Below are 24,220 nucleotides of genomic sequence, written 5' to 3' on the forward strand. Positions count from 1 at the left end.
ATCTTTCTGCCCCTTAGTAGCTGGCGCCTTCCCGCCAATATTGGGCAGGAGGCGGGGCCTCGGGAGGTGGAGGCGGGCGGCGCAGGCGGACTCAGATCTCAGCTGGCTGAGGGGAGGGGTCGCGCGCTGGCGAGGTACTGCCGTCTCCTACAGAAGCAAGTTTACCAGTCTCTCCACAAACTCAAATTCCTTAATGCCATGGACGGAATGGACATGTTTCTTTTGACCTTGGATCCTGATGCTTTGACGCCGCTGGTGCCAGGATCTCGCTTTGAAAAACACGGGCGCTTTACTGAGGAAAAACAACCTTGCCTTGCAGTGTGAGCCCAGAAAAGATTCAAACTCAATTAGTTGGTTTAAAGCCCCGGTCCCCAAACTTTTTGGCACCACGGACTGGTTTCGCGGAAGACGGGGTGGGGGGCAGGGGAACGACGGGACCTGAAGCTCAGGTGAGCTTCGCTCGCTCTCCCGCTGTGAATGGAGTTGGAGAGAAGAGGCGGAGCTCCGGAAGCTTTGCTGGCAAGCCTGGTTCCCAACAGGCCGTGACTCGGGGGTTGGGGACCCCTGCCCTAAAATACAGAAAAGAAAGGAAGTTGAAATCGACTTGCAGCGTTTACATTGGGCTCTCTGGTTCCATATAACCCCACCACCAGAATGTTATGTTCCATGGCTACCGTATTACCTTCTAGAAAGGGGAGCATTTTTTATTTTTTCAAAAGCTGATAACGTTTAGCTGATTTAAATTTCGCCTGATCCTCTGCCCACCAGTTAACTGAGGTACTAATATGACCTTACAAAGCCCAAAGGCTGGGAAACGTTATGAATCAAATAACTTGTGTATCACAAAATAACATCCGAGTCCAGTGCACTGCATTTCTTATGATGCAGCCGTATGTATTTTTTTTTTTCTTCAGCTAGCAATGGTGGGGCCTTTGATAAACCTCATTGGCTACAATACTGCGACTGCCCAAAGCTAGATACAGCCATATTAAACTTTTTTGTTTTCTGTTCTCCGGGCTGTTGTGAGTCAAAACAATTGCCTTCCCAACAAATTATTTGCTCTACAATATAGTTTTGGAGCTGATAAATTCATACAATAAAATTAAGGTCCTTTCTTTTTAGCCAAAAACTGCTCCCTTGGTTGGTTACTTGGGTCCCCCACTGTTCTTCGCTGGAGACTTGCCCAACTTTGTTTCTTCTCCCAACCTAGGTCCAGTTAAAAAACACAGGTGAAATAATTTGAAAACTAATCCTATTAACAGCACCTGCAAGACTCTCGAAGACCTAATACCTGCCAAACTTTCACCACTCATTGACTTAAAAATCACTGGTAATATCAAACTTTTCATAGTGTCTGATATATCATACCATACTATTTCTCAACTTCAAGACTTTGTTCATTCATCCCATCTCTCTCCAGCACAACAGTTATAAAATCCGTTCTATAGTGAAATGTGTTCTGACTTTCAATTAACCGGTTTTTTACATAACTCAGTGAATTGCAATTGCTTCTGTTATGATTCTGTATGCCCTTGAAGACTTTCTGAATAAAATTCAAGCTTTTTTTTTCATTTTGCATGTTTATATATTTTCTCTTTTTTTATTTTAAAATTCAAGCTTCTTGAGGACACGAGGCATTTAACAATATTCCAAAGTCCTTTCTGAAAGCTAAGCATGGTCAACACAGCAAGTACTTAATACTTAGGGACTTACATACAAACTCTGTCCAGCCAGTTATGTTTTTTAAATAGGAGGTTTCCAAAAAATTGAACTGGAAAACCTAAAAGAGAGTGTTCAGATTTCAGGTATTGTCCCAGGTCCCTTTTTGGATTGTGTGTTTGTGTCACTGGCCTGAATCACACCACCAGCTGCCTTTGGGTCACCAAAGTGTCCGCACCACAACCGACTCTGCTTTATCACCTGGGCTAATCAGGTGCTACCGTAGGCTTTCTATCCCAATTAAACTCTAATTCTGAACTCTGAACAATTTGGACAAACTGTTCTTCACTATCCCCAGAGTTTCTTATTTGTCACTATCCTATTTTCCTCGGCTTCAAACCAAAGTAACAAACAAAACCTTTAATTCTGACCTTCCTCTCTGCAAAGGTCTTAAAGAACAAAAAGCCCAATGGAAGCAATTTACCGCCAGAAGTGGCATCCAAATACTAAAAGACGCAAATCTAGAGGGCTGATTGTGTACATGCGCAGTAACACCCTCGACGGTCTAAGGTAGGCGCCCCCGGAGTCCTCCACTATCCCACAATCCTCTGGTTGTAATTTCCGGTTTCTCTAGCTCAGTCGTAAGCGTTGTTTCCATCCGCCGCGCTTAAGCGTTCAGTGCCTCTACGGAAAGAGGGGTTTTTTTTTCTGTTCTAGGACGTTGTAGTTGTGTTTTTCTTTTTTTCTGTTCTTTGACGTTGTAGCTCTTTACTGTTTAGAATCAGTGAAGTTTCGGGAGTACTGCCACAGCCATGAACATGTCGGTCCCAAGCGCACTCATGAAACAACCGCCTATCCAGTCCACGGCTGGAGCCGTCCCTGTTCGCAATGAGAAAGGTACTGTGCGGAGCCGTTTTCCAATCGGATTTTCCAGTTCCTTCCCCAGCATACTCCAGACATACCCCGGGCCGACCACCCCAACCCCGCATACCCTTAAGACCTTTCTCCCTAGTTCTTCGACATTCCTATCGCGTTGCCAAGGGGTGGCGGGTGGGAACACTTATGTCTCCTCATTCCCTATGTTACCTGTCCTCACCTTCTCCAAGCACCCCTTTTACAAAAAGTGCTATTACAAAAAGTGCTGCAATTGTCACTCTTAAAGGTATTTCTTTCCTTGGCCTCCACCAGTTCTTTGGACTAACATAAAGTGAATGTCTACTGTTTGCAGGACGTCGTGCAAGATACAATCCCTCTTTTGTTGTCCATACACTCTATGCTCTTTTTATAATTCCTATCATTATAATTATTTAATGTGTTCATTTTCCTCTACTTCATAAGCTCATAACCTCCTGGAAGCAGGAACAGTGTCTTATTAAACTTTTTAAACTTTAAATCGACGCAGTGACTGTATGTATTAAAGTGACTACAAAGTTGTGTAAGATAGTGCCTTTACTATATTTACTAACTTTAAGGAACTCATATTCTAGAAGATTTGGGACATTCTAAAGAAGTCTTCCACCCCTCTACTACCTGTTACATAGGTAAAACCAGGCGCAGTGAGAGCAGAGAAGAAATAATTTCTTCAGATTGAGGTAATCAAAGAAAGCTTCTTGAAGAAGGTGGCATTTTAAGTGGACCCTTAAAGAATGGGTAGGATTGCACCCTGGCTGCTGTGGCTCAGTGGATTGACGCTGGCCCGCGAACCCCGTGGGGCGGGGGCGGGGCGGGGGCAGTCCTCCTAGTTCCATCCCTAGTCAGGGCATATGCCTGGGTTGCGGGCCAGGCCCTCAGTAGGGGCACACGAGAGGCAACCACACATTGATGTTTCTTTCCCTCTCTTGCTCCCTCCTTTCCCCTCTGTCTGGAAATAAATAAAATCTTAAAAAAAAAAGGGGGGGGGTATGATTCCAACGAGTGCGGACGGAAGAGGGAACACGGAACATGTTATGTGTGTGGGGTGCTCAGAATAAGGAGTCAGTTTTTTCAGTAAGGATTTTGGAAAATAATATCGGGGAGTGGGGGGTGGTTTAAGTACGCCATACCTAATCCGTGTGCAACTTGCCTTTTTTTTAACTAAACATTTGGTACATACAGATCTAATTTGTTCGTTTTTAACTTTATTAATTCTATTGTATAATTAAATCACAATTTATTTCCTACTGAGGGACAGTTGTCTTATTTTTTTCTCCTATTACAAAAAGTGCTGCAATTGTCACTCTTAAAGGTATTTCTTTAGTGTACCTGTGTAAGAATTTCTCTAGTGTAGACTCCTAGGAGTTCATCATCAACTTAACTACCTAATGCCAGTTGTCTTCCACAGTAAGAGCATGAAGAGTTTATTTCCTCATATATTTATCTACACACTTTATCAGATTTTTTAATTTTCGCTCAATCTAATGGGTGTGAAATATCTCATTTTCATTTCCCTGATTACTATTAAGATTAGGCATCTTGTTCATATATTTTTCCACTCTCTAGGTGTTCTCTTTTGTGAATTACCTGTTTCTGTCATTTACCCATTTTCTATTTGGTTTTTTATACTTCTCAAATCGGTAATATTTCCCTGTTTGTTTGGGGTTTTTGGCTTATCTTTTAACTTTAATTATGTAGTCTTCTGTTACACAGCTGTTTTTAGTTTTAGTGTTATCAGATTTGTCAATTCTGTCTTTTATGGTTTGTATTGTTCAGTATATTAAATCCTTTCCTACACTTAGATCATAGATACTCAAATTACAAAGATTTTCTGTCGTCTTAGTGTTTATATATACTAAATAGAATTAGATACACAGTTGTGCCATACAGACTCTTAGGCTAAGGAGCTTACAGTCCAGTAGGGATGTATATGTTTAAGATGTTTTTCACACTTGGAACTTTAATCCATCCAGAATATTTTGTTTGTGAATGTCAGAGATCCAGTTTTACTATTCGCCTTACAGTTAGCCAGTTGTCCCTACTACTCCATTGTTTGACTAGCCTACCCATTCTCCACTGCTCTTTAATGTCACTCTGTAATATACCAAGTTCTTACATAGCTTCGTTTCTCTGCTCTCTATTCTGTTCCATTGGTCTTTATGTACCTCCTGAGTCAATGACATATTGTTTTAATTACTATAAATTAATTACTAACTAAATGAGCTGTGTGATCCATGTAAAAACAAAAACCATTCCCACCCCCTAGCCCTGGCTGGTGTGGCTCAGTTGGTTGGGAGGGTCATCCCGTGATCGAAAGGTTGCAAGTTTGATTCCTGGCCAGGGCACATATCTACCTAGGTTTTGGGTTTGAGGCCTGGTCCAGCCACATACAGGAGTCAACCAATTGGTTCTTCTCTCTCTTACATTAATGTGTCTCTCCCTTCCTCTATCTCTCTAAAAGCATTGAGAAAATTGTCCTCGGGTAAGGATATTAAAAAACAAAAAACTTTCCACCCCACCTTACTTTATTCTTCTCATTTATTTAGAGCAATTTTAGGTTCACAGCAAAATTAGGGGAAAGGTACAGAGATTTCCTATGTACCCCCGGCCCCTACACATGCATGGCCTCCCCCACCAGAGTAATATTTGTTAGAGCTGATGAACCTACATTGATACGTCATAATTACCCAAAGTCTATAGTTTACATTAATATTCACTCTTGATGTTGTGCATTCAGTGGGTTTGGACAAATGTATCCATCACTGTGGTGTCATACACAGTATTTTCACTGACCTAAAAATCTGTGTCCTGCCTATCCATCTCCCACACACCCAGCCCCTGGCAGCCACTGATCTTTTTACTGTCTTCGCAATTTTACTTTTTCCAGAATGTTACTTATTTGGAATCATACAGTATATAACCTTTTCATATTTGCTTTTTTCACTTAGTAAAATACATTTAAGGCTCCTCCATGTCTTTTCTTTCATGGCATGATAGATCTTTTTTTTTTTTTCTTTCAGTGCTGAAGAATATTCCATTGTCTGGATGTACCATAGTTTATCCATTCACCTAGGGAAGGGCATCTTTTTTGCTTCCAAGTTTTAGCCATTATGAACAAAGCTGCAATAAATGTCAGTGTGTGGGTTTTTGTGTGGACATAATTTTCAACTTGTTTGGGTAAATACCAAGGACTGCAATTGCTGTATGATAAGTGTAAGCTGTACCATTTTGCATTCCCACCAGCAATGAGTGAGAGTTCCTCTTATTTCACACCCATGCCAATATTTAACGTCAGAGCCCTGGATTTTGGCCATTCCAATAGGTGTGTAGTGGTATCTCGTTGTTTGATTTTGTATTTCCCTAATGACATATGATGTGGAGCATTTTTATATGCTTATTTGCTATCTTTGTACTTTCTTTGGTGAGGAATCTGTTAAGGTCTTTTTCCTCACCTTGTTCTTCAGAATTGTCTTGGTTTCTATTCTTCCACATGATTTTAGGCTCTACCTGGGAACAGCTTTTAATGGAATTGCATTAAAATTTTATAGATTAGTTGCTATTATAAATGCTATTTTAAACTGTATTTTCTAATTATACACATAGCTAACGTACATGTACACTTATTTTTATCCAGCATTCTTCCTGAATTCTTTATTAGTTTGTTCATTATCTTGTTTTTTCTATGTAGATGATCATCTAGTGTGAAAATTATGGCAGTTCTTCCTTTTCAAGCCTTACGTTTTATCTCTTTTTCTTTTCTTATTACCCTAATTAGGGCCATAATAAAATGCTGACTGGAAGGAATGATAGAGACAATGTAGGAATTCCTGCTGTTTTTTAAAAGAATTCTTTTAATGTTTTATTACGTTATTAAGTATAATGTTTTGTAGCTATTTTAAGATTATGTGGCTTAAACTGTATAAACTTTAAATCTCACATTACTTTTTGCCCTATTAATTTTCCAAGGTTAAGTCATTCCTGAAGTCCTAGGCTAAATCCTATTTGGTCATGATGGCTTAGAGGTTTTTGTTTTGTTTTTGTTTTTGTTTTTGTTTTTCAGTTTTTACATTGCCATAGTACATTTGCTATTATGTTATTTAGTATTTTTGTATTTATGTTCATAATTGAATTTACCTAAAGTTTTTCTTTGAATTATCCAAGTTGGTTGTCAAGGCTATATTCATCTTTTAAAATATGTTTGTTAGTTTTCGCTCTCTATTCAATGGAATTGTTGATATTTGCAAAAGAGAGATTATCTACACTTGCAGGCTTGATAGTTCATAAGTTAAAAGAAGGTATAAATAAATAAGATGAGAAAATTGAGTTATGTGGTAATATGCATATTGAAGGGTGCCATGGAAAATTCCAGCAGAAATAAAATAATGACTGAGCAGCATTTTCACTTTATGTTCCCACTTAAGTCACCCTTACTGTGTGCTGGGCACTGTTACTAAATTTACTTAAGGGTATAGTTGAGGTGGAATAGCATAACTTTGTGATGGCCAGAGTCTGCCTGTTTAGGGGGACTTTTTTCTGTTGTTTCACTGCTCACCTTCTTCTACTTCATTGTACCCAAGCTAGACCTCTTTATCATTAGTGTTTGTATTCACAAGAATACTTTCCCATGACTTGACCTTTGTAGGTAAATTTCATTAGATGAATAGATGGTTGGGTAGTGGCTCTGTTCTTCTTCCTAAACACTTAATGTACAAGGAACACAGCGCTCTACCTCCAAAGGCCAATGGTTTAAGGGCATTAGGAAAGAGACTACTGAAACTTAATAAGTTATCTTTCTTACCCAGGTGAAATTTCAATGGAAAAAGTGAAGGTAAAACGTTATGTGTCGGGTAAGAGGCCAGACTATGCCCCTATGGAGTCCTCAGATGAGGAGGATGAAGAATTTCAGTTCATTAAGAAAGCCAAAGAACAAGAAGCAGAGCCTGAGGAACAGGAGGAAGATTCATCTAGCGACCCTCGGCTACGGCGTTTGCAGAACCGTATTAGCGAAGATGTGGAAGAGAGGTAATGACTAGGGTTATCTTTTTCTGGACCTGAACCCTATAATTAATAGGAACAACAACAATAGCTAATACCTGAATAGTACTTACTACCTGCCAGGCACTATTCTATGTACGTTACATTTACTAATTCTTATAATCCACACAATAATATAGCCATTTTACAAATGAGAAAATGGAGTAACAGAGGATTTAGGAAAAGAACAAGACCAAAGTTATACAGCCATTAAGTGGCAGCCAGTAAACAACAGGTTACCACTGGTCCAAGGGCCCAAATTAACTCATTAATAGAATAGAAAACACAGACCATTGGTTGGTTTGTTAAGAGGAGTTTTTTTAACATAAAGATGTTTTATAAAAGTTGAGACATTGATTTTATCCCCTTACTCTAAAGACTAATGAAGGGAAATGACATTGACATAGGAAAAAGGCCTGATGAATGGTCTCATGTAGGAAGGGGAGCCTCCCAACAGGGATTTTGTTTATTGGGTTATTAATTGAGACATTATCTTACAGTGTAAGCCAGAAGTCCTGAACTTTCATTGTTCATACTGTCTCGGGAATTTTTTCACAGAACCCCTAGACCCAAACAGTTCTGTTTATTTTATCAAGGAGTTTGATTAAGAAATTTAATATATATTTATGTCTTAACAACTTAGCCATTTCAAAAATGTAATATGCATAAAATAAAAAACATTTTTACTTCATTTTTACAGAACTACATTTACTTACTAATAGGATTTGTGTGCCTCTTAGACACTGACCACCTCTCAAACCTTGGAATCAAATTGGCACTATCACTCTCATTTTCTGTTCCAAAATGATTTTCATGTGGTACTTGCTTTTTTGTTTGTCATAGCAGTGACGAAAAACACAGTTTCACAAATATAAGATGCCATTGAAAGGAAACAACTTGATATTATATTGAAACAGTGAACTACCTCAAGCTATAAAATATATCCCAGTGCACCCATATAAGTCTCTTGCAGTGCCCCAGCATGCCTCAGCCTACGTTTAATATTTTAGGTCCAACTTGACTATTTGCTTTGACACTTTGAATTACCTTCTTTAATGGGCATCTCTTTGCCCATGTCAAGACTTCAGTATTAATAAAAGCAAACATAATGTCCAGGTGCTCTGTGACTAGAGAAATGTAGTTAAGCTTCTTCGTTTTTGTAGCATAGGTGTTAACACTCGAAGATACTGTTTTTCAGATTGGCTCGACATCGGAAAATAGTGGAACCTGAAGTGGTAGGAGAAAGTGACTCAGAAGTAGAAGGAGATGCTTGGCGCATGGAACGAGAAGATAGCAGTGAAGAAGAAGAAGAAGAAATCGATGATGAGGTACAGTAAAATAAAATGGGAAATCCTTTCCAGGTACAAGAAAAAGTTGGGACCTGTGCTGCTTTCTTTGTTGAAGCCCTAAAGGGAGATTGCTGCTTCTGGCAGAACTCTGAACCAAGGTTCTCTTTTGGGGATAGGATTGAAAATACAATGGTGCTACGTTACATTTACTCAGATCAAAGTTTGTTGAGCTTGATGAGGGGAAAATAAAAAGCCACCTAGCAGCACAGCCCATTTGGCTTACTGGCTTTGAAATATGACTTGATAGGAAATAGAACGGCGTCGTGGCATGATGCGTCAACGAGCACAGGAGAGAAAAAATGAAGAAATGGAAGTCATGGAAGTGGAAGATGAGGGACGTTCTGGGGAAGAGTCAGAATCAGAGTCTGAGTATGAAGAATACACAGACAGTGAAGATGAGATGGAGCCTCGCTTGAAGCCAGTCTTCATTCGAAAGTAAGTATCTCACAAACAGTCCTGAATCTACAGTTTCTATTTTCCAGGTCTGACGATAGACGTCTCTTTCCTATGTCATGCTCTTCTGAAATGTAAGCACTAAGTGAAAGTCTTCTGTGCATGCCTTAGTTCTGCATGGTATTTGCTGAGGAGTATCCTGGTGTTAGCAGATAGCCTGAGCTGCTTTTCACATCTCCTTCTCCAATAAAAAAACATATATCTGCCCAAGATCTTACATTATTTTAAACAAAATTAAGCTTAAAGAGCAAGTTCCTATTCTTCTCATAATGGCTAGAAATCCTACTACTACACTCTAACAGGTTCCTTACTATTCAGCCAGTTCTCAAAGATGAATGGAATTTTGATGCTCTAAAGACCTGATACAACTCCCATTTTTGGCTCTTTGCAAATAATAAAGCCAGTGATTGTCTGATTTGGACAGGACTTGGTTGAGGGGAACAGAGTTATACTGTAAGAGCTTTGGGAAATTAACAGGACCTCTCTACCACAGGAAGGACCGAGTAACAGTTCAAGAACGTGAGGCTGAAGCATTAAAACAGAAGGAGCTGGAGCAAGAGGCAAAACGCATGGCTGAAGAGAGGCGCAAGTACACACTCAAGGTACTGGGAGCAGCTGTGAAGATTGAGTGCAAGGAGTAGTGTACTTAGTTTGTCTGAGGAGAATAAGGAAGTTCAACAGTTGAATTGTTCTCCCTATCCAGATTGTAGAAGAGGAGACCAAGAAAGAGCTGGAGGAGAACAAGCGATCCCTGGCTGCACTGGATGCACTGAATACTGACGATGAAAATGATGAGGAGGAATATGAGGCATGGAAAGTTCGGGAGCTAAAGAGAATCAAGAGGGACAGAGAAGATCGAGAAGCGTAAGTAATGGTCCTAGAGTTTAATACTGCTAATGGGACAGATTTTTAGTAGAATAGCTCTGAGGCTTAAATCCTACTATGAGTTCCATTCTAGCTTTCATTATGGTTCCTGCAACTGGGTGAGTTTACATAATTGGAATGTGGCTGTTAAAATCAGGGAAAAGAAACACACCTTGTCAGTGTTGCTCCATGATATGAGCGCCAGCTAATACTCCTTTTAGTTTCTTAGTAGACACACACAAGTTATTGCTATCAGTTATATATTGTTGTATAACAACACAATCCAGAATTAAGTGACCCAAAATAATTGATTATTTCTCACAGTTTTGAGGGTTGGCCAAACAATACCTCTGCTGATATTACCTGGGCTCTCTTAACACAGTTGCATCCCACTATAGGACTAAGTGGGCTAGAAAGTCCAAAATTACTTCACTCACATGTCTGGTAGTTGGTGTGGACTATCAGCTAGAATGTCTCCCTTCTCCTTCTTCAGTAGGCTAGACTAGCTTCCTTATGTAACAGTCTTGGGGCAGGGTCCCAAGAGTGCAAAGGTGGAAGCTGGCAAAATCTCAGGAGGCTCACATGTCATTTCTGCAAAGGGTCATGCATACTGTGAGTGGAAGAATTTGTGGCATTTAAATAATCTAACATACTATGTTAGAGCAGAATCATTTCTGAGCTGCCTCACCCATTCCAGAAAACTACTAGGAATGAAAGAGTAATCCCAGGTTACAGTGGGAAACCATCAATAGAAAACTCTGTCCTTGATCTGCAGTTTCTGAGGTTTTTATCTACATACCCTTTAAAATTATACGCAAAAGTATGTGTATATTTGCATTTTTCTGGAGAACGGGGATTTGTGACTACCCCCTCTTCCCCCCAAAATCACTGCAGTCTAATTAATTATGGTAATCCTTGGTTTGTGACATGCAAGTAGATATAAAATTAAGTGTTACACAGTTATTTTAAACGTTGGGTTTTTTTTTTAAGCTAAGAGGCTTTTTAGGGAATTGGTAATGTTGTGAAATTAAAGAGTAACTATGTCTAAACCTCAAAAAAAGCTGGAATAACCTTTTGGAAGTGTGTAATACCTGATCTTGCAAGCATAATGAAGACCACCTTGCCTTTTTATTATTGAGCTCCTGATCTTGATTCCTAACAGGCAATGACTAGAACTTTAAAAGTGAATAGGCCCTGGCTGGGTAGCTTAGTTGGTTAGAGTGCTGTCCTCATGTGCCAATGTTGGGGGTTCAGTCCCTCATCAGGGCACACATAAGAAGCAACCAGTGCCTCACAGAACCTACCCCACCCAACCCATGGGAAAGGGGTACCCAGAACTCCCGCCTAAAGTTCCTGATGGTTCTGCTTGGCTTCCTCTCTTCACCAACTCTCATTCACATTGCTGGTGAGGTTAAAAATGAGTCATTAAACTGTGTTTCTAAATTGACTGGAACCACACCAAGGCCAACTACAAGTCAACCAAATGCCTTGGCACAGAGGTGCTGTCCTAAATGGAATCATACAGAAATGATGTTTGCCTTCTGTAGAAGTTGCCTAAAATGGTAATCAGTGATAAACAAAGCTTACTTTTTAATAAGAAAGCTATGAGTATATCTGACATGGTTTGCTAAAATACTATAAGAGCAATTCCTAGAAATAGCCAGTTCCTTTCAGAATTCCCCCTTAATTGCTGAAGCTACAGGTGGATTTCACTAGTGTAGCCCACATATCCCAAAAGGCCCTTGTCTAAGCCAGAGGTGACACACTTGGTTGCTTTCCAGGACCAGGCAGGGAAGTTATATGAGTACAGTGGGCCTGGAGGGGCTATAGTATACAGGAGAGCACCAGGCCCATCTATCAAGGGCAGCCATTACATAGATCTAGCAGACAGTGGATTGCAGGCCTTGATTGGCTATGGCTTCTGATTTTTCATGAGGAGTTGGAAATCTGGATGTTTGTGTAAACTCTTTGGATAAAGTTTAACAAATAAGTTAATAAAAAACAAAATACCTTTCCAACCACACACACACAAAAAAGCAACCAGTGAATACATAAATAAGCAGAACAAATTGATGTTTCTCTTTCTCGTCATCTCTTACCCCCCCACAATCAATTTTTTTTAAAGGTGAATAATGCTTGAAAGGAGATAGGACTGTGTTACACTCCAATAATTAGGTCTTTCTGAAGCTGGAATGATTTTTGTTTTGTTTTCTGAACAGGCTTGAGAAGGAGAAAGCAGAAATTGAACGCATGCGAAACCTGACTGAGGAAGAGAGGCGAGCTGAGCTTCGGGCCAATGGCAAAGTTATTACCAACAAAGCTGTTAAAGGCAAATACAAGTTCTTACAGAAGTATTATCACCGGGGTGCCTTCTTCATGGTAAGATGTGAAAAGGGGAAGGGAAAATTGTTTAGTAGGAATAATTCAGAAGCTCTGAAATCTTTTTCCCCCCCAAGAATAAACTGGTTCTGGAATGTTACTTCCACTTGCCAGTGGTCAACTTTCTCATTTGCTTTTTGCCTGTGAAAAATATAAACCCAACAGAGAAAAGTATTGGCAAAAGGATATTAGAAGTTAAAACGGTTCACTCTTTTGGCCCCAGTTCCCAGAAGGAGGAAATGATGTAATAGAAGAATTGAGGAACTGAAAATAGAGAGATAGTAATCTATATAGATGCTAGACTATTTTAGGTACCCAAAAACACTTAGATCTCATTATTCATAGCCAAGTAAGAAATTCTGGTTATGCAAAAACCAGGCTCTGCAAATAGTTACACATGAACTTAGAGTTGCATGGCAGAAGTTCAGTTCACTTCATTCTGAGCTGACAAAATGACTTAACCTAACTAACACACCAAAAAGGTTAATTATCTAATCATTATGTATAATGCCATCATCATATTTTTTATGTAAAGACCAAAATCAAAATATCAGTCTGTTAACCCTATATAAAGTGACAATGACTTATTCCAAATTATTTGGATTAGCACCAATCATTTCTTAATACAGAGATGGTCGGAAAGGGAACATTGATTGCATTTATTTAAATACCATGTAGCTTGTTAAATTATTTCTTGTTAGAGGAGTCTGTATCAGAAACTTAGACTAGCATTTTTAAATGTTGTATATCAGACCCTAAATATTCCAACTGCAGCTAAATTCCTGCCTTTTACTGCAGATACCAGTAAAAGATTAAAAACAAAAAAAACTTCAGTGTAGGGTTCCTTACTTCTCTCCAAAACCAGTGTGTCTATTTGCTCAGCAGGAAATGTTTGCTTATTTATGCAGTTTTTCTAAATAGGAGTTGGTAGAAATTATGAATTACTTATTATATTGCTTCAATCATGAAGTATTGCTTAAGCATTTCAGCAGCTTTAATAATCCAGCTTCTTTTAGAAGTGTATTACTAGCTGGCTAAGATACATAAGGTTTATATGAATGTCTTAATGCACATCCTCAAATACCAAGTCTTCCATCTAGACAGGGAAAGTGAAGTTGAAATGGCTTCTGAGATTAAATGAGGAACTCTCAGGCTTGAACATGAGAAAAGTAGATCTTACAAAAACAGTTCAATTGTCCTACCTTTAAACTGGGCCTCTCTATAGTGAAGGGAATACTCCAAAAGTATGTTTAGTTAAAGGACTTGGCTCTCAGGAAGTTTTCCTTAATCAAGAATGTGTGCTCTTTTAATGCCTTCACCACATGTTTGTTATCTGTATCTTATAATTATAGTCTTATTTATAGGTTGATTTGAAACTATTCTCTGTAGTTATTTTATATAGTTAATAACTCTTTGAGCTTTTACTGTGTAAAGGACACTACTCTTTAGCACTCAGAAGGCTAACTATAAAAAATGAAAGTAAGGCAAATATATAATATAAGGAAAGTGAAAAGTACTGTGGGACTACTTAAGGAGGGAGATGTTATATTTGGGAGAAGACTGAAAAGCATAATATAAAGAGGGTGACATTTAATGTATAGATTTTCTGACATTCAGTGGTAGGAAGACATTCCAGATGAAGGCACTAGGGGTAGAGGCAGAAAGTATCTGTAAAGGAAAGTGGAAAGGAGAGGTAGATTAAGGCTATATATAGTGTTTGGCCTTGACTACTACAGAGGAATTGCTTAATAAAATGGAGGCCCTGGCTGGTTACTGTATTTTGCGGTGTGTGATGTGCACCTGTGTATAACATGCACCCACAGTTTTGTGCACATTATACACAGGATTATTATACCCATGGTATGTAATAATTATATCCATGTATAATATGCCTCCTTATTTTTCCATCAAAACCTGGGGGCTGGGGGAGCCAGTGCACATTATACATGGCAAAATACGGTAGCTCAGCTGGTTAGAGCATTGTCCTCACGTGCCAAATTTGCAGGTTCCATCCCCAGTCAGGGCACATACAAGACTCAACCAATGAACGCATAAATAATTAGAAGAAGTTAATGTTTCTCTTTCTATGTCCCTTCCTCTCTGACAAGTCTATAAATAAAAAGAAAAAAATTCTTAAATGGAAGAGAACCTTGGAACTTTTTGAGCAAGGTAGAGATTTAAGAGTTATGTTTTAGAAACATTAATCCACTGGCAGTGTGTAAGATTGATTGCAAGGCGAAACTATTATAACCCAAATGATGAGAATTTTAAGTGGCAACTGATTGAATCTGCACAAAGATTACTCAAATTTTGAATCCAGGTAATTGAGAGAATGTTGGTCCTATTAACAGAAAAAGTTAAATCAGGAAGTAACTGATTTTAGAAAGGTTGGGAAAATGATTTTCACTTTAGATTTAAGCTTGAAATCCCAACAGACTATTCAAGCTAATGGGAAGTAGAAAATTTAGAATCAGAGATGTGCAAGTCCTATAACAGAGTTAAAGTCATTATGAGTGAATGAACATAGTGAATGCAGAGGGAATATAGCAAGCCTTCAGGAAATGTTTACACTTAGGAAGAGAGAGAACATAGAAGAAAAAAGGAGTGTTATGTCAACTATATGTATGCTCTGAATAGAAGGTTCAACATCCTCGGCTTTTTTTGTATGCCTCGTCATAGTTTCATAAGTTTATAATTTGACTATATGGCAAAGAAAACCAAAAGGTTGATAAGACTCTTTTCTGCAGGATGAGGATGAAGAAGTATACAAGAGAGATTTCAGTGCACCTACCCTGGAGGATCATTTCAACAAAACCATTCTTCCCAAAGTCATGCAGGTACGGGGTACCTTAATAACATGAGATAAAGTAATATATTGAGGGCTAGGACATGGTACATTTGGTATTGTAACTCATCATCTATTCTTCCCTCAGGTCAAGAACTTTGGGCGCTCTGGTCGTACCAAATACACCCACCTTGTGGATCAGGATACGACGTCCTTTGATTCAGCATGGGGCCAAGAAAGTGCCCAGAACACAAAGTTCTTTAAACAAAAGGCAGCTGGGGTACGAGATGTATTTGAACGGCCATCTGCCAAGAAGCGGAAAACTACTTAAAGTTTATGTACTTACTCTTCCAGCCATGGGACACAAGGAGAAATCTCAGCATCTGGTCCTTGATTTGCTTTTATTGTTACTTACATGACCCGTGTTATCCAGCCTGTTGGAACTACTGCCATACTTGTGACACTGGGCAACCCAGTCTTTGAAGGTGCTTTTGTGAGGTTTGGACTTATGCTGAGAAACCCATAGAAAAGCACTATCCAGGTAGGATTATCCTCACTTAAAACTATTTGAGAAGTCTTAGGTTTCATCATTGCTCTGGCTTCCAAAATTCACTTGGGACTCTTCCAAGTTTCTTTTTCCAGCCCCTTAGCTTGAGTCAGAAACATGGGCATATAAGTGGACAGTGTATTACTTCTACCTTACAGGAAATCTAAGTTCACTGAAACGTGTTTGGCATTTTTTTCTGGTGTCAGTTTTTCTAGGTGAACATACTTTTTAATCCATTTATGTATATGTCAAGAAATAACAGAATCACATGCCAAGATACTTTTTTGAGCTTGATACTGGAAATAAAATGCACAGGCTAACAAGTATCTACATGTTAACTAAAATAAATTCAGCAGAGAATTGTCAAGCAAATGGTGTTTCACTTTGACCATCCCCTTTGATCTCAAAAACTAACTCAAGACTACAGACAGGCCATATTCCTAGTGACACCCAGATTTATTCCATGGACAAACACGTAAGTGGTTGGTTGTCCTTGCCTTGTTAATGTTATCTTTGCCCAGCTCATATGTCAAGGGGGGCACAATGCTGAGTTGCAGTGTAGTGACATCATGCTAAGAGTTAAATTCATGATTTTTCCACTTAATATTTACTACATAACTACCATGCACATGGCAAAGCATGAGGAGTCCTAGGAAATGACATGTAACCAGCAGGAAGGCTACTTCTCAATTGCATGAAAAAATTAGAAGGCCAAGCAAGGTTGGTTCACATCTTTTAAATACCCCACTGAAAAATCACTCAAATCTTTAAAAGTCCTAGAATAAAAATACAAATGCAAATAATTATTGTGAGGTAACAAATGCATAAAGATGAATGTAAATCACTGTTGTGTATGCCAGAGGGGAATACAATCCTAAGAATTATCCCAGAACCAAAATGAGAAAAAGCTCATGAAATTCTTTTGGGAACAGATTTATAGCTGCTATTTGAGTTTCTAGTCTGAAGCAGGTACTAGGCCAAGCTTTTAACATTCTCTAGCTCATTGGTTCTTACAAGTGTCTCTGGTGTGTATCACTTTACAGTTCAGAAAACAAAAGTTCATCAACTCCCCCTTTTTTTTTTTTTAAGATTTTATTTCTAGAGAGGAAGGGAAGGGGTGCGGACGAGAAACATTGGACTGATTGCATCTCACACACGCCCCAACTGGGCACCTGGCTCACAAACCAGGCATGTGCCCTGACCAGGAATCAAACCAGTGAGCTTTTACTTTGCAGGATGATGTTCAACCAACTGAGCCACCCTGGTTAGGGTCAAAGCTCATCAACTTTTAAAGTAAAGTTTATCTTCTCTCCTGGATATAAAATGGAATATAAGATATCAGTGTTGTGGTTCAGAATTCAAAGATTAAAATTAATTTCAATAAATCAAAATCTCTGAATAATTTTACATAGGATCTAAACTTTGTTATCTTCTATTGTTCGCACCATGTACCCACCTCCACTACCTAATTTCTAACTCAACGTGGTCTATGAACTGTATTCTCACATCTACATACAGTGGTGGTTCCTAGGCAGCATATGCAATGAAGTACTAGTAACTCTGCTCCAAATGTACCTTGAATACTGCTGAGTGAGATCTAGTCTGATGAGTGCCACCTGGCATCTGCACCTGAACCTGAGATGCTCTTCTAAACTATTTTCACATAGGTTCATAAAGGGCTGTGAGGTAGGGGGCACTTAAATTCAGTTATACTCCAATATGTACATTTCCCACAATAAAATACAATATACATTGCATTTGATCCAAAATGATAAAACTGCAAAAAAAAGACACCTTTATTGCAATAAGTTAATCCAGTGGGTAGGTCTGAAAAAGGACAAATCAGTTGGTTAAAGCAATAAGAGCTTCTACCACGTTGCCCATGTGTTCCCTCAAGCTCCGCTCCGCTGCTGCTCGTGAGATTTCCATCTCTGTCATCTGCAGGAAAAGGATCAATGACATTACCTAAGCCTCCTCTCCAGCATTAATTTGCCACCAAAACATGCTGACTCTACTTGTTTCTGAAAACAACCCACATTAGGCAAAGTAACCTCCCCTACCCATTAGTTAGGCATCACTACTCACTATCAGCTCCAGATCTTCCTTCTTGATGGTGACTTTTGCCAGTTCCTTCTCCCTACAAATATTCATGTACATTAGTCTTCATTCTCTACCTCCACATAAACTCCCATGAAGAATCATTTCCAGTTGGGCCTTACAAATAAATGACTTGATAAACAGTGTTGAGTTAAATACAAAATGACTCCCACCATCTCAAAAGGACATTCCCACCCTCTCCCCTGGAGTCTTAAGAGCAGGCAGTAGCTGTTGCCAGGAGGCCTTTCCTTCTACCAACAATAAAGTTGTAAACCTTAGACTTACAGGAACTGGAGAGAGTTGAAAAATGGCACAAGGTATTCATTACAAAGGCTTAATCACAGATTTCATTTTTGCCAGGAAAAAGAGGGACTGGTAGGACTGGCTGTATGCACAAGACTTACCGCTCTTGTTTGGCTTTCTGCTCCCGGGAACGTCTGTCTCCAATCACGGACATGGCCTATGGGAAAAACATCTAGTTACTACTCTACTACCTACAAGCCCTAATATAAAAAGACATTAACAAGCGAGGCAGGTGTGTACTTGATGAGTTTATCAGGAACCAAGTCCAGTTTAATTCAATTTTGCGCTCCTGAGGCCCACTTTGAACCCAACCTCCAGCAAGCTCCTTTCGGCAAGCCGCGGGTCCCAGTGATAGTTTGGCTTCCCTCTTGCCTCCTCCCGCCATCGGGATCGAGACTCCTTCCTGGAGCGGGCCTTCCAGTTACAGCCTCCGAGCCCCCTCTGCGCTCTCAGCCCGATTAGACAGACAGGCTCCCGGCCAACCTCACCGTCTCCAAATTGGAACTTTGGATCTCCTTCTCCTCCGCATAGTCGGTGACTCTCTCCAGGTCTGCCGCTCCACTGTCATGCTTTCGTGGCTTCTCAGGAGGCCGCTCCGGACCACTGGTCTCGGTCTCCAACTCCAGCTCCACGTCTCCCTCAGTCGCCATGTCACCCAACCGCGCTGCTGCACAGGCTCGGCCCCGCCCCACAACTTCCGGTAATGCGCCACAACATCCGCCCTGAGAGGAGGAGGAGGGCTGTCCCTGGGCCACACCTTCATTAATGCTCTCGTTCTAGAAGCTTCAGCAAGGAAGGAGGTTCGCCTGTCAGACTTCCTTTTGAGTTGTACAGTATTATTTTTCAGCAACGCCCATTCCCAGACCTGACCAGTCACCACTACAGACCTTCCCAACACACATCCTTCCCTCCTCTATACCTGGATCCCTCCCATCACCCTTCCCAGTCCCCCGACACACACCCATGGAATTCCTTCAACCAGCATGGTGATGTTTAATGCTAAACCAATTAGGAATGTTAACCCACAGGAGGCCACATGCAAACTGTTCCCTAATCTGAGAACAGCCTGCGTGGCTTAAGGGCCCTTAGGATAAAGTTGCTTAGCAGGGATATTTGCATTTACATCCTACATCCTGAAGGTCTGCATTCTTTTCCTTAAGGTCCTCCAACCTCTGCCCTAGATTTGGTGACCAGCCCCAGCATAGGGGCAGTCCAATGGGCTGAGGACAAAAGTGATCTATTTCTCATTTACCTTCCATCTGGTGGATCTGGATCTAATTCCTGGGACGAGGATGGTGGGTGAAAAGGCCATCGCAGGCCCCAACACTTCCCTTCACCCTACGTAGCAACTCAGTGGAGTCTGCAGTGTCATAGTGAAACCTCCATCAAGTGAAAGAGTACTTGGGCAGAGGCTTGAGAGCTCCCTAGCAAACAGCTCATCTGACAAAGTAGAAGGGAATGGTAGCTGAAGCTGGGGAGGAAAACCCCTGGGAGCCAATAGAGATAAGCCTTTCTTCCCCTTCTGAGGCCCTTCTGCTTCTCTGCCTCTAAGACTTCTTGATCATTAAACCTCTTCTCCCAACTTCCCAGTACCAGATGTTTAGGTCCAGGGAAAGGTTACAGACCAAGTGTGACTTAGGCTTTTAAGGTCTGCTTGGGCCAGCAAGTAAGCTCTTTTGATGAAAGCTCTACTTGATGTCAGTGGAAGGCAATCCTAAGTAGCTTGAAAGAAAGGGAAAGGGGGAATTTTGGAACTCAACCTCATGGTTTTAATTCACACAAGAATTAATGTAAGCCTTTCCTCAGCAAATCTCTACCTTACTGCCCTGCCTTTGCTCTACCCACAGGTGTCCTGCTGTAAGCATGTTCCCTGTACCTGCTGCTGCCATCCTAGGTGGCCTCATCTCAGAGTCCACTTATAGCCATCTGTTCTACATCCCCCTCCACATAGGGGCCTCAGCAGTCTGCTGCCTCCTGTCAAGAACGGTAGTGGAGAGGGTCTGGGGTAAGGCACATGGTTTACGTGTGAGGGGATCACATTGCACTGACAAGATATTCAGATTGGAGACAGAGACAAGCATCAATACACGAGAAGTACCTCTCTATGCATGACGACTTGTCCTCCCTTCCAGATGCCCTCAGGGTTGTGTGCCCATCTGTTTGGCCACTCTCACTGCCCAGTGCTTAGTGGCTCTGGAGCTGTGTACCCAGTTTGTGCAGGAACCACCACCTTCCACCTGGTGCAGGCTGTGCTGCTGGTCCACCTCCACTCCACTGTCCCAGCCTGCAGGCACAGCTGCATAATAGGTTTGTGTGTACTCTTTGGGTAGTGAGATGGTGGGAAGGGTAGTAGACATAAGCTTAAAGGAAATTCCAAGAGGAAATAATAGCTTGTAAAGAGAGAAAACAGGTTTAAATCACTTGCTGTGTGACCATGAGCCACACTGTTAACCTCTTTGAACTTCAAAGTTTCTAAAATGCAGGTCAACAGTGGAGTTAAAGGCAAACCTCATTGTCAATGGTGCAAACCCTGTGTCAACGGTAAAATGCTGTCCTGGTGTTATTTAGGTATCTGAGCACAGTAATTTGGAATAAGCTGTGACAGGCCTGTTTCCAGCCCTTCCCCCACAGAACTGGTTCCTCCTTACCTACACTTGTTTCTCTTCTTTTCCTAGTCCTTTCTCCTTTGCCTTCCTCCATAGGCACTTTTCACTCTCCTTTGCCTTTTCTTCTGAGTCTGGGTTTTCTTTCCCTGCTAACCAGCTTCTGGCTCCTCAAGCTACTGTTCCTGCTAGGTCTCTGTGCTGTTGCTTTCTGCATCCCTGATGAGCGTCTCTTTCCAGGTACCTTGCATCTCACATCCTGATCAGTAGGCTAAGATTTTTTTTTTTTTTTTTAAGGAAAAATAAAGGATAGCCCTGGCCAAGTGGCTCAGTTGGAGTGTAATCATGTACACCAAAGGGTTGCAGGTTCAATCCCCAGTTACGGCATGTACAGGAGGCAACCAATCTGTTTCTCTCTCTCCCCCCCCCCCCACCTCCCACTCTCTAAAAATCAGTAAAACATATCCTTGGTTGAGAACTTAAAAATAATAATAAAAAAGAAAAAGGGTATAAAGAGAACCAGTAGTATGATGAGCTACATTTTCCCACTGGTGCCCCACATGCAGCCAGTGTGGTGCCCCACACTGGCATCTGCAGAGGCTCTACATTCATCCTGCTGCAGCTGGTGCTTATCACAGCCTTTGCCCATTCCTGGAGTAAGAACTGGTAAGGAGTACATAACTCTAAAGGCTCCTCCTGGGAATGTTGTCTGACATTAGCAGACCCAGTGGGCTTGGTCAATGGTCTCCTAACTTACCACTGACCAGTATCAAAAAATCTCAGGAATCTAGTAACTCTGTGGACCAGATGGAACAGGTAGTCACACCAGTCTTCTGGAAGAATGGAAGAGTTAGTTGGTAACGGGTAAACAGAAAAAAGTTGGAGCCCTAAGCCATTACCCACCTTCCACCCTTAGGCAAACAGGGGCATTCCAAGACTGCCACTGGTTCCTAGCCATGCTGCTGGCCACCCCAGGATTTTACAGCATGGCAGGTGTGGCAGCTGTGTTTCTGTTCCACCACTACATGCACCCAGCTGGCTGCCTCAACAAAGGTGTCTACACCTTTGTTTCTGTAGCTGCCTCTCCTTCCTCTTCATTTCTCCTTGTATCCACCTCAGTGGGTACATGCCTTTCAACATCCTAGATTTGGGGGACTCTAGTACAGCAAATTTCATTAGTTTCCCTAATCTTGGTCAACTGTTTCCCCCAAAGGGTGAGGAGACAAAAGTGTGGATGGGGGTAGGAGTGGAGGAAATTACTACCCCGTAGACTAAAGCCATGACCCACATTCTTCCCAGAGCTACACTGCTCTGGCCTTCTATAAGCCTCTATCATCAGCTGTTACATCATATACCTGACTTTCTCTGCACTGTCCAGCCAACCTCCAGAGTGGTAAGAACAGGACCTGGACTCCAGATGCTAAAATTTTTTTTTCCCTCCTCCTGCCAAATACCTTGTTATTCCCACTTTTCTCCTTTCTTACCCATTCTCAGTAATCCTTCAAGGACAGAATCACACCCTGTGCCTGCCTGGCCCAAGTTAAATGGAACCCCAAACACCAGCTACTTCCCTGGCAGCATTGGGTGCTGGCAACTTGTATGCTTGTGTGCTATTTGCTTGTGCGTAGAAGTGTTAAGAGGTATGGGAGAAGGATGGTCAGATTGTCTGGGACCATGTTTATTTAAACTTTAAAGCAAAACAAGAGGAAAGCTCCCCATTAACAGAAACACTTTCTAAGACTATCACTTGTCAGATAATCTGTATGAGAAGGGGTCAGAGGGAATGACTTGAAAATTAAAATATAAGTATCTTAGGGCCCTCATATGAAGATTTCTAAATCTTTGGGGGAACAGGGGTTCTGGGATCACAACACTGTCCTGAGTTACCTATATGGACAACCTGGCAGTAGATGCCCTAAAACAATCACTCCTGTTATTTAGCTGAAATTGCTTGAAAACTGTATTTTTTCTCAGTTACCTAGCTGAGGTATTTGGGCCCTTGTAGACAGATCATCAAGGTTTACAGCTATGAGTTCCAGGTGAGAAGGGAGAGCTCAATATTCCCAACGCCCCACCCTCCTCACATACAGACAGAGACACACACTCACACACCCTATCAATCTCTACCCAGAAAGCTCAGATTCTAGCTGCTATTACCTTTTATTGAGTACCCACAATGTGCTAGGCACTGTGCTACTTTACATACATAATCTCATTTAATGTAATCCTCACAACAACCCTGTGAGGTAGGTATTTGCTCCATTTTACAAATGGAGAAATTGAGGCACAGATTAAAACATCTTACCAAAATTCCCATAGCCAGTTATATGCGGGAGCTAGCATTTGAACCCAGGTGTGCCTCTACTTCTTACACCAAATTAACTTTTCAATGAAAGACAGTTTCCTATATTAATATCTTCACATTCTTTTCAAAGTCATTCCAAAACATGCTTTTTTTTTTTTTTAAACAGAAGCCCTCACTCTGTTTCTGTTGCCTTGAAACAGTGGAGCCAGAGGAAGGTGAGTGTCAAGTAAGGATCCATTAAGAAAGTGTAGGTTTCTGCAGCGCCGAAGGGCCCTTAAGTGGCTTCACAAAAGCTTGGGGACAGGGGAGTGAAGAGGTACTTTAAGCAGTACTGGGCCCAGCAGCCCCTCCCTCTCTTCAGGGCAAAGGGAGGAGCCACCAGGCCAGCTGACCAAGGGACCTCTCCAGCTCCTCCAGTGCAAACCCAGGGTCTCTCCTACAGCTACTCTGCCTTTCACTTTTCTTCCCTGCATCGCAGTCTTGGTTACCCTTACCAACTGGTTCAGGCAGGATGGAGGTAGGCCTGGGATACTCATGAAAACCTAGCTATTTTAGGGAAAGAGCCATTCAAGGCCAGTCCCAAAGGTTTCCAGGAGATACACATGGATCTGCCATAATCTGGTGGGAAGGAAGGACAGGTCTATACACTTTCTAACCAGTCTTTGGTTTCACAGCTATGAGGGAGCAGAACTGGAAAAGACCTTCACCAAGGGTAGCTGGGCTACTTTCTGGGTCAAGGTTGCCTCATGCTGGGCCTGTGCACTCCTCTACCTGGAGCTGTTACTGGCACCACTCTATTGGTCTCCCACCCAGGACCTCAAGCCTCCTATCTTTAGGTGACACTTCCATCGTTTTAGTATTGCCAGATAGCAAACATCCAGTCTGGATACTTTTAACAAAACTGTGGTTCCCTTGAGACTGTGCTCTTGT

At 41.2% G+C, this 24,220-nt stretch overlaps 3 protein-coding genes across 3 annotated transcripts; 2 read left to right on the forward strand and 1 right to left on the reverse strand.

Moving 5' to 3' along the window:
- The first annotated feature begins 2,288 nt into the window (after nt 1-2,288).
- Nucleotides 2,289-16,354, forward strand: MFAP1 (microfibril associated protein 1). Its single transcript, XM_054565485.1, has 9 exons — nt 2,289-2,556; nt 7,374-7,593; nt 8,804-8,933; nt 9,202-9,389; nt 9,901-10,009; nt 10,111-10,271; nt 12,491-12,650; nt 15,398-15,487; nt 15,584-16,354. The coding sequence occupies exons 1-9, from the start codon at nt 2,472-2,474 to the stop codon at nt 15,764-15,766; spliced, it is 1,326 nt and encodes a 441-aa protein (XP_054421460.1). The 5' UTR covers nt 2,289-2,471; the 3' UTR covers nt 15,767-16,354.
- Nucleotides 16,355-17,001: 647 nt separating this feature from the next.
- Nucleotides 17,002-19,253, reverse strand: HYPK (huntingtin interacting protein K). Its single transcript, XM_054565486.1, is given in 5 exon segments — nt 17,002-17,920; nt 18,068-18,119; nt 18,484-18,539; nt 18,871-19,077; nt 19,080-19,253. Coding segments are annotated over 5 exon segments (477 nt in total). The 5' UTR covers nt 19,146-19,253; the 3' UTR covers nt 17,002-17,824.
- A 421-nt stretch (nt 19,254-19,674) lies between these two features.
- Nucleotides 19,675-24,160, forward strand: SERINC4 (serine incorporator 4). The gene is given in 17 exon segments (XM_054565489.1): nt 19,675-19,768; nt 20,219-20,288; nt 20,290-20,407; nt 20,515-20,661; nt 20,664-20,689; nt 21,146-21,225; nt 21,552-21,651; nt 21,902-22,035; nt 22,038-22,103; nt 22,285-22,376; nt 22,476-22,609; nt 22,960-22,987; nt 22,989-23,024; nt 23,457-23,509; nt 23,652-23,747; nt 23,749-23,796; nt 23,965-24,160. Coding segments are annotated over 17 exon segments (1,518 nt in total).
- The last annotated feature ends 60 nt before the right edge of the window (nt 24,161-24,220 follow it).

The sequence above is a fragment of the Pteronotus mesoamericanus genome, unplaced genomic scaffold, assembly GCF_021234165.1.
Source record: "Pteronotus mesoamericanus isolate MK-2021 breed Mesoamerican mustached bat unplaced genomic scaffold, CSHL_Meso_final contig_164, whole genome shotgun sequence".
Lineage (NCBI taxonomy): Eukaryota > Metazoa > Chordata > Mammalia > Chiroptera > Mormoopidae > Pteronotus > Pteronotus mesoamericanus.

Coding starts and splice junctions, on each gene's coding strand:
- MFAP1 (XM_054565485.1), top strand. CDS start 2,472: ATGAACATGTCGGTCCCAAGCGCACTCATGAAACAACCGCCTATCCAG. Junction 10,272..12,490: donor GACAGAGAAGATCGAGAAGC/GTAAGTAATGGT, acceptor TTTTCTGAACAG/GCTTGAGAAGGAGAAAGCAG. Junction 15,488..15,583: donor TTCTTCCCAAAGTCATGCAG/GTACGGGGTACC, acceptor TTCTTCCCTCAG/GTCAAGAACTTTGGGCGCTC.